This window comes from Ornithorhynchus anatinus, chromosome 19 (genome assembly GCF_004115215.2).
Source record: "Ornithorhynchus anatinus isolate Pmale09 chromosome 19, mOrnAna1.pri.v4, whole genome shotgun sequence".
NCBI classification, from domain to species: domain Eukaryota; kingdom Metazoa; phylum Chordata; class Mammalia; order Monotremata; family Ornithorhynchidae; genus Ornithorhynchus; species Ornithorhynchus anatinus.
The window spans coordinates 12,538,962-12,555,386 of NC_041746.1; the positions used below are offsets into that span (position 1 = coordinate 12,538,962).

General features: G+C 45.4%; 1 protein-coding gene and 1 long non-coding RNA gene across 2 annotated transcripts; one reads left to right on the plus strand and one right to left on the minus strand.

The window, feature by feature from the left end:
• Window positions 1-1,700: 1,700 nt before the first annotated feature.
• Window positions 1,701-15,266, minus strand: LOC114805708. Its single transcript, XR_003753730.2, has 3 exons — window positions 14,374-15,266; window positions 13,655-13,853; window positions 1,701-1,785 (listed from the first exon to the last, which is right to left on the minus strand). It is a non-coding gene; the product is annotated as an uncharacterized LOC114805708 (long non-coding RNA).
• On the plus strand, window positions 4,278-6,089 carry RD3 (RD3 regulator of GUCY2D). Its single transcript, XM_001509400.2, has 2 exons — window positions 4,278-4,573; window positions 5,614-6,089. Exons 1-2 carry the CDS (start codon window positions 4,278-4,280, stop codon window positions 5,909-5,911), a joined length of 594 nt encoding a protein of 197 aa, XP_001509450.1. The 3' UTR covers window positions 5,912-6,089.
• Window positions 15,267-16,425: the final 1,159 nt, after the last annotated feature.

The window sequence follows — 16,425 nt, forward strand, 5'->3', positions numbered from 1 at the left end:
CTTTCCCAATCCCGGCACCGGACTCCCAAGACAGCCCCCAGGAGGTTCAGGGCGTTTCAACTGTGGTGCCACTGATAGCACTTCACGGTAGCAGTAGTAATAAGAGCTTAGTGCGCAGGACACTGTACTAAGTGCTGGGAGAAAATACACCGGTGGGAATTAAACATGGCCCCTGTCCCTCATGGCACAGGCTCTGTCCTTGAAAGACTGAGGATGAAGGTAGGGGTTTTATCTCTCTCACCAGAGGAGCCCCCACTGACTTCATGAGGAGAGGTGGCTGGGGATGTAGTAAGACAGGCATCACCATACCTATGGAAATAAATTTCCTGTTCTCCCCCTCCCACAGTTCTCACACACACAACTGTTCCTGTTTAGGACTACTAGCGGCACTTTGAAAAACAGGTCTCTGAGTTACTTTCACATCTATGCCAGCTGAGAAGTGAAGCAGAGGGAGAACAGAGAGGGTCGGTGGCTCACCCTGCCTGGTGCAGAGGGGAAAGTCAGTGCAGCCTTAGTAGTAGTATTTCGTATTTATTGAGCGCTTACTATGTGCAGAGTGCTAGGAAATGGGTATTGGGTGACTGTTACATTCTCTACCTCTCATTTGTGACAACAAAGGGGAGTGAATGGGTGCTGATGGCAGATCTATTTGGTAAGGCCTGGAGAAGAATAGTTTAGATAGTACTGCAGAAACCACTTAAAGAAATCTGTGCCCTGGAAACAGTGGCTTTAATACAACCGGTTCTCACTTTTAAGTGCAATTCCCCTTAGGTATTGAAGGAATGGCTGACTCTCCAAGGTGCAGATTAGCTGACTGTATTGTATACGAGCCAGACCCCTTCTTTTTCACCAATGATCTCGTCCCTCTCCCTGATGACTACACCTCCTATTTCCAACCTCTTGGTTCTGTCCCAGCACACCAGCTCCTCCACCAGGAGCAGGATAAGCGCAAATCTTCCCAGGTTCCTCCCTGGGACCCAGCTCCGGTAACCTCAGGGTGGGAACAAGAGGAAGCAGTGGGTGAAAATGTGAAATTTGTCTGTGCTCACCCTGTGCCTGAAGTACAGTGTACCTCATTCAGGATTGTCAGTGTACAAGGGTTTCAGAAAGAACAAATTGGACTTGTTGGATCATTTGCCCCTCAAGACACCCAGACAGAAATTGCCGAAGGGGAAGTTAGGGTCTTGTGCTCCCACAAGGGAACTCCCACCTCCAGGAGCCAAGGGAAAAACCACACAGTGGGCTGAGTGGGGTGCAGAGGAGAGACTTTGGGGAGGCAAAGGAGAGGCCCCAGAGGGAAGGCTGTTTACCAGCTCTTTATGGGTCCATTTCAATGGAGGGTCTAAGTTTGGCATCTCTATGCCTAGGATCTGCTGCAATGCCTTTTCACTGAGATGGGACACAGCACTATTTGCTGGGCTGGGTCCCAAGAAGGGACATGGAATATTGGTCAGAGGTCTCTGTCCTCTCATGGCCAGAGGGGAGAAATAAGCCTTACTTCCTATCTCCTCTTCGGTGTTGCAGGATCCCACCAGGAACCTGGATCCAATTCCTATTTTCCCGGTGCCCCCTCCTACATATGTACTAGGATAGGGCAATATTGAAAGAAAAAGGAACCCTATATTTCAGCAATCAACAGGGAGAGGGAGGAAGGGAAAAAATGGTGTGTCTAATTCTTTCACCTCACCTAATAAGCAGCTGCTGGTGGGATCATCCCTGGAGGAAAAATGGAGGCGCCGTCGTCACTGGGGACACTTTAAATGGGCTGACGAGGAGCAGCTCAGCCTGGGGAATGTAAAAAACAACAGAGCAGTTTTTTAGTTTCAATAGTTGCCCATTCACCTCTGCATCAAAGAGAAACTCCTCATTATTGGCTTTAAGGCAGTTGATCAACTCTTCCACTCCTACCTTACCTGATCTTCTACAGCCCAGCCCTCACACTTCATTTAACACCAGTGTAATCACTGTACCTCGATCTCATCTATCCTGCTGCCTATCCCTTGTCCACATCCTCCTTCTGGCCTGTAGCGTCCTCCTCCTTTATTATTATTATGGTTTTGTTAAGCATTTACTCTGTGTCTAGCATTGTTCTAAGAATTGGCATAGATACAAGTTTATCAGGTTGGACAGTTCTTGTCCCATGGGGCTTCCAGTCTAAGTAGGAGGGAGAGCAGGTATTGAATTCCCATTTTACAGCTGAGGAAACTGAGGTACAGGGAACAACAGACCACCACTTTCTTCACATTCAAAGCCCTTCTAAAATTACAGGTCCTCCAAGAGGATTTCCTTGACTAAGGCATTATCTCCCCTATTTGTCCTCCCTTCTGTATGCTTATGCCCTTGATTCTGTACCTGTTTTGCACTAGATATTCATCTCACTCTCTGAGCCCTCAATATTCTGAGTGTGGTCTGCAGAGCTTTGTATCTCTTTAGTCTTGGCACTCCACCACTTACCTGCAGGCTGCTTAGCTAGTTCTCTATTGCCACGACAAGGACTTCGAGAAACCTCCCTTTCATCCAAGTTGTGAGGACCTGCAAGTGGTGATTGGCAAAGTGCTTGTTTGTCAAAAAGTATTTTTTGGATTCTGGAGTTGCACTCATCTTTCTTCTGGAAGCACCACATTCTTAAAGCTTGACTGGCAGAGAGTATCCCTAAGAAGCCCTCCTTTATCAGTTGTCACCTTAGCAAAGGCAAGAGGAATTTCTTGTTCTAGCACAGTTGCATGTGTCTACATTCGCCAGGAACTTGACAGTGAACCACGGGTGGGTAGGAGGGCTTGGAAAACTTGGCCATTGCTGCTAGAAGTTTCGACAAATCAGGGATGGTAGCTGAAGTACTGAGTTGCATGCATAGTAACAGTGATATGTAAATCCATTTGGTCTCCCAGGCATACGCTGGCATAATCAGTAAGGTACCACTTCTTAGATCTTGGGTGAATTCAAAAATTCTTTAATTTAGTAAGCAAAAAACTGTGTTGTTATTAACCGACTGATATTAGCACATTCCCTGGGCAGGAATTAGACCTTTGCAGTTTCATTTACCAATCCCATGTAAACCAATACATTAATCAATTAAAGGTACCTATTGAGCACCTGAGTGCCCAGCACTGTCCGAAGTATATAGGAGAGTACAACAGTAGCCAGACACATGTTCTCCTCCTCAAGTAACCGAATGGGGATGACAGATGGACAAAAATTCCTTACAGATGTCATGCAAGAGGAAGAATAAGGATCTACCAGGAAGGAGTAAACAAATACCAGGATGCAATTACTGAATATTTGAATGTAAAATAAATAAGCAAAAACACACCTAAGAGCCTGAATGCTGAGAAGAGGAATAAATTGCATTTGTTCAGGGATTTTTCTGCAAGTTGCAGCATCACTATCCATGCAGTGCACTGAATTTGTCCATGTGAATCAGCTTATCAGATATTTGTATGCTGTGATTAACTATCCAAAGCCATCGAATCTTTCTTTTCACTGGTGGTAGTCTCTGTGAGGCCTACACACTGTTCTAGAGGTAGGTCCATTGCTCCCAGAAACCTCTAGATAGGTTTGGAAGGCTTGAGATTGGTGAGTATCTGACTGAAATCTATGCCTGTGAGAAAGAACAAAGATTTCTCCAGAAAATGGAGTGTCCACCACCTATTTCCTGAGCAGATTTACTTTGAACTCTCCACTGCACATTACTGGTTGCTCTGCTTATGCCTGTTGATGTGAATGAGTTTGATGATGCTGAAAAGCCTTTGTTTTTCAGTTCTGGAATTTCTCTTTTCCATTGTTTTCTGTTTTTTATACTATTCAATTTCTAAATTTAAACTTAATATCCACCAGCTCCCTTTCCATCAACATCAATATCATCATCATCATCTGAGGCGGGAGAACCCAAGCAGCCAACTAACAGCTCAAAGGGCTCCAAGGGCAGGCCCTGAAGGAGACATAAGTGCACGGAGGGTGGAAAGGCCCAACATCAGCATTTTGCCACGTCAAGCTCTTTGCTCAGGTTGGGTATTTGTTTGTTATTTCCCCCCAGGGTCCCTTGGGCAAAGGAGAGCTGTGTGTAGAGACTTCCTGAGTTTCTGAGTTCCTTCCAGTTATTGTGTGAAGACAAACCAAGATGAGTTATGCTGCCTCTCCGCTTCTCCCCCCTCCAAGCAGCCTAGGGGCATAGCTCTGTCCCTGGCACTACTGCGCTTGGCGGGAATGAAATGTGAATTCACCTTTTCATCTGAATTCCTCCCCCTCTCCTGCAGGTGAAGGATCAGGCCCAGACAGTCATGTCTCTGGCCTCTTGGTTCAGGTGGAGCGAGCCCCATGGCAGGCCCTCCCCGAGGAACCCGGCTGAGATGATGTCTGACACGCTCATGGTTGAGCTCAGCTGGCAGATCAAGCAAGCTGAGAAACAGCAGCGAGAAAGGGAAAACAAATATAGGAAGATCCAAACAGGTGTGGACTACAGCTGGCTGGTCAACCAGCCCAAGAACTCCTACGACATCAGCCCAGGTGAACGGCTCCAGCTAGAGGACGCGTGCACCAAGATCCATCCTTCTTATTGTGGCCCCATCATCCTCAGGTAGTTCTGCGTCAGGGCTGCCAAATGCCCAAATGTTCTAATTCCGAAACTCTGTTAAAAAGAAGGGTTTTTAAAGCCTATGCCTGGTGGAAATGTCTTTTAAGTGTATTACATAAGTCCAGGTTCTCTTCTAAAATTGCCTAGGGGTTATCTCCCTGGGTTGGGGTAGATACTGAGTTATAGCCATGCTGATGAAGAAGACCAACTGTTCAGACTTATTGTGCTGGCCCAATACATTTTCTCCTTCTAGAGAACTGGCAGGAAAAGAGAGTCATTCATTCAGGAACTTCTCCAAGCACCTGATTTTGCAAACACTGGATTAGGCCGCAGGCCTCCCTAGAGAATAGTAATTATTACTACAGTAGTATTGGTTAAGCATTTACTATGTGCCAACCACTGTACTGAGCACAGAGGCAGATACAAGAAAATCAAGTGAGGCACAATCCCTGTCCCATATAGGACTTACAGTCTAAATAGGAAGGAAAGTAGGCAATAATCAGAATGGGAGGCATTCAGAATTGGAATGAGGAGGCATAAACAGAATTAAAAAAACAGAGTGGCATAGCAGAAAGAGCACAGAGGACCTGGGTTCTAATCCTGGCTCTGCCACTTGTCTGCTGTGGGATCTTGGGCCAGTCACTTAGCTTCTCTGTGCCTTCATTATCTCATTTGAAAAATGGGGATTAAATCCTACTCCCTCCTACTAAGACTCTGAGCCCCATGTGGGGCAAGGACGATGTCCATCCTGATTACCTCCACCATGTGTAGACCACTGTCTTAAGCTACAGCATGAGGGATTTAGGCTAGACGGAAAGGAGCAGGGTGCTGGGCTATGGCCTGGATGACCAAGACACGTTGTGGAAGCTCTTTTGCTTGAAAAGCGATTCTCCTCTCTTTGGTTAGGGTTAGGGTTAGTTATGACCCAGGCCTCTCCTGGAGACAGGGGGATGGATATGATGAGTTCTCACGGCCACGCCCAGGCCTGGAATGCCATTAGTCCGTGTCAAGTACTATCTACCTAATCCCTGCCCCAACTCCAGGTTCCGGCAGCTGATTGCTGAGTATGAGCCGGAAGTCCAGGAGCTGTCCCGGCTCTTTCACTCCGTCTTGCAAGAGGTGTTGGAGAAAATGAAAGAGGATGAGGAAGCCAAGAAGCTGACAAAACAGTGGAACACCAGACCCCGCACCAGCCTGTCTCTGACCTCCTTTAAGGGCCGCTCTCGGATCTTCCCCTTCGCCAGCGACATCAAGACCATCTCAGAGGATGTGGAGAGGGGCACGGACCCCGGGCATAGGGTCTGGAGCTTGCCCGAGTTCCAGATGCACAAGAATGACTGACTGGGCAAAGGCGAGTGCCTCCTTAGCCCGTGGTGGTAGTCGTTCTCCAGCCTGGATATCCCCTTAGTCAGTCCTTCCCTTTACCTACCCATCTCTGCCTCAGACCTTCCCCCATCCCTAGGTCTAGAGGGATAGTTGATGCCCTAAGACCCGCTGTTGAGTCCTAAAGCCTTGGGCTATGAAGTAGTGGGACACTGTACTGCAGCCCTTAGGTGCTTCTTCCAGTTCAGAGGAGGGCTGAGTCAGGTTCACAGTGTGACTGCCTGAGCCAACCTATCTTCTGGCTTCCCAAAACCAACAGGGCACTCTGACGTCAGTGATTCAACTGTTTTGGTTTGCAGTGAAGCAAAAGTCTCTAAAGCTCTGGGGAAACCACCCAACCTGTCAAATCCTGGTCTCTACTTCTGGACTGTGGGTATATATCACTGATCCCACCCTCAAGGGTACAGTCCAGCCTCTCAGTTGTGTGACATCCAGGAGAGGAGGAAGGGACTTGAGTTAGCAGTAGTGGTGTGGTCTAGTGGAAAGAACACAGGATGGGGGCGGTCAAGAGACTTGGGTTTTAATCTCGGCTCTGCCGCTTGCCTGCTGTGTGACCTCAGGTAAGTCACAACTTCTCTGTGCTTCAGTTTCCTCATATTTGAAACGGGAATAAGATACCTAACCTCCTTCCTTCTTACACTGTGAGCCCGGTTTGGGACAGGGACTGTTGTCTGATCTGATTATTTTGTATTTACCCTAGAGCTTAGCATAGTGCCTGGCACATAGAAAGGGCTTAACAAATACCACAGTAATTATCGTCAGGCAAAGGGACTGCTTGAGACATGGGGCACATAGGTCCCCATCACCCCCCAGTACTTGCTTCCCCCTCCCCCACTGCCAGACTGGCCACCACTTAGTGGGGAAGTTTGGCAGTGCCCAAAAGTTAGGGGCAAAGCAATGCGGCTACCCAGCACAGTTCCCAGAACCTGCCACCCCCAAAGGAGGAAGATGAATTCTAGAGCCTACATCTTCTGGGACTCTGTCTCCATGATCCCAAACAGCAAGACTGGCCATTCAAAAGAGCAGGAGCTCAACCAAACATGAACTGAAAATGGGTCTAGGTCATTTCTCTACTCCCTTCAATCTCATATCCTTATTTTGGAAATCTCTGCTGAACCAGTATGGAAACAATCCAATTCGGAGTCAGGTGCTCCTCAACTCAAAAACTAGGTAGCAGAGGAAACGTTTTGACTCAAAATTTCACTCCTTAAGCCTTTCTTAGGAAGCAGCTAGACAAAGCCCACTGTATCTCTGTATCCATCTCCTCCTTTCCCAACTAGCAATCTTGCCAATAATTTCCCAAACTGAACTCTCCCAAGAGGCCCACAGAAAGTGGAAAAAATGACTCAGCAGTATTTACCAATCACCTGATCAGGTTGCTGTCCCCTCCTAAGGCAGTGTATGTGATTTACTCCCAGGAGCTTGGAACCAGAACCTCCAGACTCAAGCCGACTCCCTTGGAATTCTTTCCAGACACCCTCAAGGCTGGGGTACGGCTCAGTCCTCCCTGGTCCAACCATCCCAGGATTTCCCAACCCTGCCTTGTCCACTTTCGATCCCAGCTGGCAACACAGTTCAGAAGTGAATCCAGCCCAAATGGAAGTGGCCCAGGGGGGCTGAAGCAGGACGTTTGCTGTGCATGTGCAATTTTCCCTGTGATGCCCCCAGCAATGCCCTCTGGAAAGCTTCCAGGTTGGCATTTTGCTAAGCTCCTGCTCTGGCCTGAAACAGGGTACTCACAGCATCAAGGTCTGTCCAGCTGGGCAAGACTCTTAAAGTTCCATCCGGTGGGGGGCTGGGCAAGAGGCCAGAGAGGAGGCTGGAGAAGTCTGGGAAAGCAAAGCAGCCAAATGCTTCCTTGAGAGCAAAGAATGGAAACAACTCAGATAAAGGGGTAGTGCCCACATTAGCAGGGTCACATAGGTAGCTGTGGAAATCATCTGGATAATACACTTAGTAGGGAGTAAAAGATTGAGGCTTTTTTTTTTTTACTTAAATGATCCAGATGGACTATGAGGCAAAAATTTTCAGGATAATTACTCATGTCTCTCCTTAAAGTTGTGTAGGCACAGCCAGACAGGTTTCTAGCTACAGAACAAACTATTCACCTGACAACTACACAGTGGAAATCTCTTTGTACAGAGAGAGAGCTCATACAGATTTTTAGAGTTTGTTCCTGTTTTCACCCAGGAGAAGTGTTTATACAAATTTTTCGCATTGGTGTAGGTCAGGGGAGGATTTTAATACCCACTGTGTTGTTGGGAATAAACTTTTCCTTCAAGTTCATAAAGCTTTTGTAGACCCAGCTGTCCTGGTACTCCTCTCCTTAGAGGAATCAGAAAATGCTAATTCCCCAACTTTTTACAGGGTTTCCCCAAGGAGTGAGAACCCACTCTGGTGATGTGTGAATGTTCAACCCCCCAACCCCCAGCTAGACTAGACGGGGCAGCCCTTCCCAGAGGAACACCCCAGAGAGGGCAAGACTCTACTAAGGGTCTATCTCAAAGGGGCGTGAGCAGGATCAGATGATCACAGCAGGAGGGGGGATTTTCAGGAGAGGTTGAGAGGTGATGGGGTGGGGAGGAAAGGGAGGGAGAAGCTGGGAACAGGGCTTGATGAAGTCCCTAAAGAGCTCAGGCCCTGGTCATCACTGAATTCTCTATCCCAGCCCCAAGAGAAGTGTAGCCTGCTCCCTAGGATGAGGCAGCTCATTCTCCATCTCTCTGCTGTGGGCAGCTGCTGGGGCTCTTCCCATCTCCATAGCTGGAGACAGAGATATAATGGATCCTACTGCTGCCTGGGAGGAGTCCTGATAAAATCGACTGTCCCCAGCCAAAGTGGGGCAGCTGGTCACGCTTTCCATCTTCAACAGTTTTGGTCAAAGCTGAAATTCAGCAGAGGCTCTTAGAATGTCAGCATCCTCCTTGACACTCCCTTGGAAATGCGCTCCAGCACCTCACAACAGTCAGGAAGGTCTTCCTGTTGCAATATAATCTTACTTCCTCTTGTCCTTTTCTCTGGGTTTGTAATCTGAGGCTAATGAAGTTACTCATTGCCTCTGTGCAACATGCCTCCATAAACTAAAGACTGTTACTGAGTCTGTCCCATTCCCTATTTTTCCCTACTCCGTTCTTTTCACGTTCTCCTGTGGAATAGTTTCTCAAACTATCTGCCAATTTTGCTACTCCCTTTCAGGCTTTCTTGAAACTCCCCAAACCACTCAGACCTCTTATCTACATGGGTTACTACCATCTTTGTCTGGGTTTTGGGTAGGGGTGGGCCAACCTTTTGGCCTATAGGCAACATGTGGGCCCTGGGGCAGAGGTATTGGGCTGCAACCCACACCTCTACTACAGTGGTGGGCAAGGCTTGGGTGTTGAAATGGCCCAAGGTACTGAAGGGAAGCTCCTGGAGGGGACCCTGTGGATATCGAGGGCAGTTTTAAAATTTCTGATGGAGCACAGTTTACCCACCACTGGCTCAGAGGCCAGAAAAGAGGTATTGCTGACACTTCAGCATACGATACCTGCAATTTATTTTTGCTATTAAATGAACTGGGGTCCCAGGATCCCAGACTGAATAGTGAGATTGATACTGGGCGTGTGGAGGGGAGAGGAAGCAGATACACAGTTTGTGCAATCATCATCTGTTCCTGATTAAAACTGAACAAAAATGTGTTGGTCCCAAAGACCAGGGAGGAGAATCCAACAATGAGTGAGGTGCTGTTAAAAATCAACATCATCATCAGCATCATTACTAAATTCTCATTATTATTTGCAGCTACATTTTTAGAGCATACTCCCCTGAGAAAATCAAAGCACTTTTCAGATACAGTATTATCCAATTAATTCTACCAACAGAGCTTGGATTTGAAGATCAGACTTCACTGCCTGCCCCACTGAGCCCTCTGCTAGCCATGGGACCCCAATGTCCACACTGCTGGGAATTCTGAACCCCTAAAACCACAACTGCTTTCTCCCCCTTAATCCAGGTACCTGCTATGGACCTCATTAGCCCCAAGACACTGTTGGGGACTAGATTTGCCATTCATCTGGGCTTAAATGAGCCATTTCAGTACTGAGTTAGTCTATTTCATGACTGGTACTATGTTTGTGTAGAACTGTGTTGGCACGTGGCTGGGGCGATATCAGATATTCTTGAAAACCACCTCCTTGACTCCATCCCAGTTTGATAGGTTTCCTTGAGGGTTGGGAGTCACAACAGGGATTCCCTCTGGCTTGGAAGTTACTGCATATTGAGGGGGTTTAGCAGTCTAAGAAACCAGGGTTCCCCATTACATTTCAGATACCTACCTATGGTTCCAGGTATAATGGCTGGACAGGGATCCCTCCCTCCACATCTTCTGGAATTAGATGGGAAGCAATATGACCTGATAAAGCAGAGGCCTGGGAGCCAGATGATCTGGGTTCTAATCCCAGCTCTGCCACTTGCCTGCTGGATGACCCTGGACAAGTCACTTCACATCTCTGTAGCTGAGTTTCCTCATCTGCAAAATGGGAATTCAGTAGCTGTTCTCCCTCCTGCTTAGACTGTGAGCCCCATATGGGACAGGGACCGCAACCTGACCTAATTGACTTGTGCCAACCCCAGAATTTAGACCAGTGCTTGATGCGTAGTAAGTGCTTAACAAATACCATTAAAGAAACAAATGGGAGATTCAAGGTCACAGGCATGCTGGAATCTACATAGCCCCTAGGTGACCCTTATTAAACACGATGCAAATTGGCATCATGATCACTATGGCTGCATCCCCTGTCTCTCCCCACCTGGGGTGAGGGATCCACCTATTGGAGAGTTTGAACCACATAGCAAGTAAACCATTTACCCGAGGCCACCTAGGGAGTCAACAGTGAAACCAACACTATAAGCATGTGAATCATTACACACTGGAAGGAATGGGACATAGGTCTGGTTCTTGAGAAGGAATCTTTTGGCCTGGATAGGGACGTACGATGCCTACTGTCAGAGTTGGGGAGGGAACCATCTGTCTATAGGATTGACATTACACTATGGAATGGCTATTACTAGTATTAGCAAAGTCAAATAGTAAGTTGGAGGAAATCCAACTGTGAAAAATCAGACTATTCTCACTGTTCGAACTGAACAAAAGAAAAAAAAATAAAACAAACAGCAGCAAACAAGCAAAGCAAAGCACATGTTAACAGTGCAATTTGGATACTTTGCATCAATACAAACTTAGGGCTTCCATTCACAACCTATGTGCATTTTTGCAGATGTTTCCTAACGATACATACATATATATAATCTTATGTACTTTAAAGTTCAGTCTGTAGAGTTTATTAAATTTCCTGATTTACACTCAAGGGCCTACAACCAACCCCCAACTTCAAAACCAAACCACAGCCCTGATTCTCAGGAATAGCAGAGAAACAGATCAGCTTCTCTTCTATTTTATGCTGTTTTTTGTTTCTTGGTTTACACATTTTCTGTTGTTATGGTCCCATTGAAGTGGAAAGCAAAACAATAAAAATTAAAATCCAAATGGTGGGCTTTGGTTTCTTCAAGCAGCAGAGCAAGGGATGAATCATGCCCACACTCTCCCACAGATGGCCCAGACCCCCAGTTCCTTCCCAAAGGCAAGGCAGTTTGAAAAGAGCATGATCAATATAAGCAGTAGAGGAAAGCCCTCTGACTGGGCAGGTGCCATTTCCAGAGTCCCTCTCTGACTGCCCCTAATCAGAATTGTTGAGAGGGACTCAAAGGCACTGCCACTTTCACTGCTGAGCTCCACAAAGGTTTCTCTGGCTAGCTAGCTGTGTCCCCTATTAGAATGCAAGTATTTTGTGGGCAGGGAGCATTTCTCATGCATGTAAACGCTGTTATACACAGTGCATGTTATGCACTGCATCCAGTGCATGGCCGAAAACTACCACTTTGGCAGAACAGGAGGGAGGAAACAAACACTATGCATATAGACCTTGCAAAGATGCAGGGCACGCTTTGGCCACTCTAGGAGTTGCTCATTCAGTCAGAGCAATTGCTGCACTCCCACCCTGGGGCACCACCATTAACTGCTATCTTAGGTTCTACTACAGGCCCCAGTGAGTCCTCTTTACCGCCAGACTCACTAGATTCCCTACTTTTATGTTTTGTATTTCTATTTCACCTTTCCTACTTTATCTGTGGCCAAACTCTTTCTCACCTTACTATTAGACTGAGTGCCTATAAAGGCCAGGAACTGTGTAACTCTCACGTGGATATTTTGATCCCAGTGCTTAGTACAGTGCGCTGCACAAAGTAAGCATTAATAAATACTATTACTACTATTAATCAATCATATTTATTGAGCAGAGCACTGTACTAAGCACTTGGGAGAGTGTAATAATATAACAGAAACATTTCCTGCCCTCAACAAGCTTACAGTCTAGAGGGACGAGCTACTAGTATTACTTGGCATTTCACAACGGACTCTGACGGTGATGATAATAATAACTGTGGCATTTATTAAATTCTTACTATGTGCCAAGCACTGTACCTTGCATCACAGGATGGATTCAGTGTGGCTAACAAGTAGCCTCGGTGTCTCAGAAGTTTGACAGCACCTTTATCTTGGCCAGGGTTGGGCAGAAATCAGTACATTTAAAGGAAGGGAAAGACTCCCTTGAGGTAGCTGTGGACTAACTGTTCCTTTGCTTATATCTCTTCTGTGATCCCAGCATCACCACATCTAGACCGGGCATTTCTTCCCCTGATTTCTCCCTAGTTTTATTCTGCTCTCAATCAATCCTGAAAGCTGCTGCTGATATTATCTTTGACACTCATCCCTCAGACCACCTATTTCACTTCCCTTCCAGCAGACACTCCCACGATTTCCCACTGGCCTTTCACCAATGCTTTGTCTTTCCTCACCCGCTCCAATTACTCTGCCCACATCCTCTATTGAGGTTGAGCTCACCTGATTACCCATACTCACTTGTTCCTCACCAGGCTTTGACTTTTAACTGACAACACTCCTGAGACATTTCTAGAGCAGGTAGAAGAGGTGATATGCCTACAGCTTCCTACAGTAACCAAGATATGTCGGGATCTCGGTGACTGCCAGAGGACTGCTTCTGCCCAACAGTCCTAGAGTCTTAGGTCAATCAGTAAAAAGTATTTGAGAGCACTGTACTAAGTACTTGGGAGAGTACACCAGTGTTAGACTGATCCCAACAGTTTGAAGACATGAGTTCTATATCCAAGGAGCTTACAATGTAAAAATAATTATGGTGTTTGTTAAGTGCTTACTACGTGCCAAGCACTGTGCTAGGCGGTGGAGTAGATACAAGGCCATCGGGTTGTCCCACTTAGGGCTCAGTCTCAATTCCCATTTTACAGATGAGGTAACAGACACAGAGAAGCTAGGTGACTTGTCCATGGTCACACAGCGGACAAGCAGGGGAGAGTACCGATGGAGGGCAAACAGTGAGGCTACCCCAACCGCTGCCTCCCACTCCACCCCACCCCATCACATTCCTTGGTCTCTGGGAAGCATCAATTCCCTAGCTTAGCTCCCTAACTCATAGAGGTACCTGGGACTGCAGTAGCAGCAAAGATCTTCCACACCAACAACCACAGAGAGGCAGCCATCCTTTCTCCAGTTCAAGACCCCTTCATCCAAGAAGGCTTCTTTATAAAGTTTCAGAACTCTTATCCAGATCCTATTTAACCAATGCTCACCTTCCCTACATGGATCATTCTTAGGCCCACATTTGAACAATCATTACTCGTCTTGATTGAAGTCTTCTGTCATTCCAGAATTAGATAGTGAGTTCCTTAAGGGGGAAGTCTTCTGATCCCACTTCACACCACCTTGTTCAGTACAAGAAGGCATCAAATACTGATTTATGTTTCTTAAATACTTGTGAAGCAGCTTGGCCTAGTGGAAAGAGCACAGGTCGGAGTGTCAGGTCACTTGGATTCTAATCCTTTCTCTGCCATTTGCCTGTGTGATTTTGGACAAGTCATTCAACTTCTTCCCTCTTAGGCTGTTAGTCCTATATGGGACAAAGTCTAGGTCTAACCCAATTATCCTGTATCTACCCTAAAACCTAGTACAGTGTTTGACACATAATAAGTGCTTAACAAATGGCACTTGAGAGTGAATAAATTCTCATCAGCAGCATTCTCATTGGTAATGAGGAGAGAAACAGTGAAGGCCTTCCTGCTGCAGTGAAATGCTGAAAAACGACTTTCCTCACCAAGCCTCAACAAACTGGGAAACAGAGAGAGGTAAGGGCTTGTCCCAGTGGTTTACTTTTCTTTCATGTGGGGAAAATAATGGTGTATAAAGAGAATTAAGATGAGGGGAGCTTGAGGGCTAAAGAAAACTGCAACAGGAAGAAACAAATTGCTTATTTTTATGTAATGGACAATTCTCGGGATTTTGATCGACTTACGTTCTGACCAGTTATGTTCGACACCAACAGGTACTTCACCCACTCTGTCTTCTCAAGCTTAGAAGGGCAAGCTGCCGGTTCCTGTAAAGACTGGACAGGGAATGAAGTTGGTTTAGGTTTTCATTCCAGCTTTGCCATTAATTTAGATGGTCTGATCTTGGGAGAGTCATCACTTCTCTGAGCCTCAGTATCTCCACATGTAAAATAGAGATGGGCCTGATCATCCCTAACATTTAATCAGCTCTCAATAATCAATGCTAACATGGATGAACAGAATCCATACATAATCTAGGTATTTCAAACTGCTTCCCCTGATTTGCTCAACAAGCAGTGAAGTTGTCTGATTTGATTTTCATCTTTCCTTTTTTCAACTAACGTTAACGAGTAGTGAAATTGCCAAAGGTCAAACAACTGGAAGGAGAAAGAGGCGAGGGTAAGGGTCTGGATAATTAGTCCTTGCATAATAAGGATACTCTTCCCATTTCCAAGGACCTCTCGAGATCTTTAAATTAACTAGTTAACAGACTTTAGGCCTTATTTACAGTTGAAGAAAGTGAGGCAGTTTGAATAAAATGTTATTTACTTTTGGAGCCATGAAATGAATCGGACTTGTCACATTCTTACTCTTTTTCATTACATTCGCTTCTTTTCATGCAAACCTTATTTTTACTCTCCTTTAATTTTCTAAGGATTTTGTAATTATACATTTTGCATAATTTTTTAATCCTAAGGAAAATATAAATGACAACTTGAACTCTGACAGATTCTTGACTAAGTTCACGTAAATTAAATTTGGCACTTGAAGAACGGTAATAATTGTCCTATTTTGTTAAGCACTGACTATTGTATCAAGCACTGTACTAGATACAAGATAATCAGGTCCCACATGGGGCTCACAGTCTAAGTAGGAGGGAGAACGGGTTTTGAATCCCCATTTTGCAGACAGGGGAACTGAGGCACAGAGAAGTTTAATGACTTGCCCAAGGTCACACAGCAGACAAGTAGTAGAATTGGTATTAGAACCCAGACCCTCTAATGTCCAGGCCTGGGATCTTTCCGCTAGGCCATGCTACTTCTGAACTCACAGAAATAATGCAGTTTCAAATAGTAAGCGCTTAACAAATACCATCATTATCATATGCATGTAATGATATATTCTACGTTGTTTTTCTCCTCTTAAAATACAATTCTTTATTCTTGATTCCTTTTCTACCCCACCACAAAAATGTGCTTTGAATCAATTTTCATTTTTGATGTCAACATTATTGTATGCCAATTTAAAAAGACTTAGAAGAGTGTTGTTGTGTAATTATATTTAATTTCCTAACTGGAAGAAAAAAAGAGACACTGTAACCAAATTTATTTTCTTTATTCAGAAATTTGAAAATGGGAAAATTGTGTCCTCTACTGGTATATTTGTGAAATGTCACCACTTCTGACAAAAGAAATACTTTCTTCCTTGAATTATAACTAGGAGAAGCTCAATACTCTATTAGAAGAAAAAAGGACAAAAGAAAATAGATCATTATATATACTTTGGCTTAATTTAAGCTCTATACCACTATACTTTTGCATCAAGATAATTTCCACTTGGAAAACATCTTTAAGGAAATTTAGTCTAGGAATAAAAGGTGTTATGCATCAACTTCCAATTACAGTACACAAATCAGTACTCAATAGATGACATCTGTACTGTGTTGTCTCAAAAACTGATTTCATCTCACAGGACCAACTGTGGATCCAAACCTTTTGATATCATCCTATTATAGAACTCATTTCCAGTGGCAGCTTGGCAAATGGGCAACTGGCCCTTACAAACTATTGTCCCCACCTTATTTTTCACAATCTAAAACAGAACTTGGCTCTTATGGCCACCACTGAGTGTTCTAACTGATTGGAAATGGTTTCCAGGTTGGTTGGGAAGGTTGAGCCACAGGAGGAACAGAAAGAGGGCCAAGGAGAAGAAGACAGGTGGAGGAGGGAGAGCAATGGGGAAGGGGTGGGGAGCACTGGAGAAGAGGACTGGGGCCTGAAAGCCTGCAGCCACTGGGA

Coding starts and splice junctions, on each gene's coding strand:
- RD3 (XM_001509400.2), top strand. CDS start 4,278: ATGTCTCTGGCCTCTTGGTTCAGGTGGAGCGAGCCCCATGGCAGGCCC. Junction 4,574..5,613: donor TGTGGCCCCATCATCCTCAG/GTAGTTCTGCGT, acceptor CCCCAACTCCAG/GTTCCGGCAGCTGATTGCTG.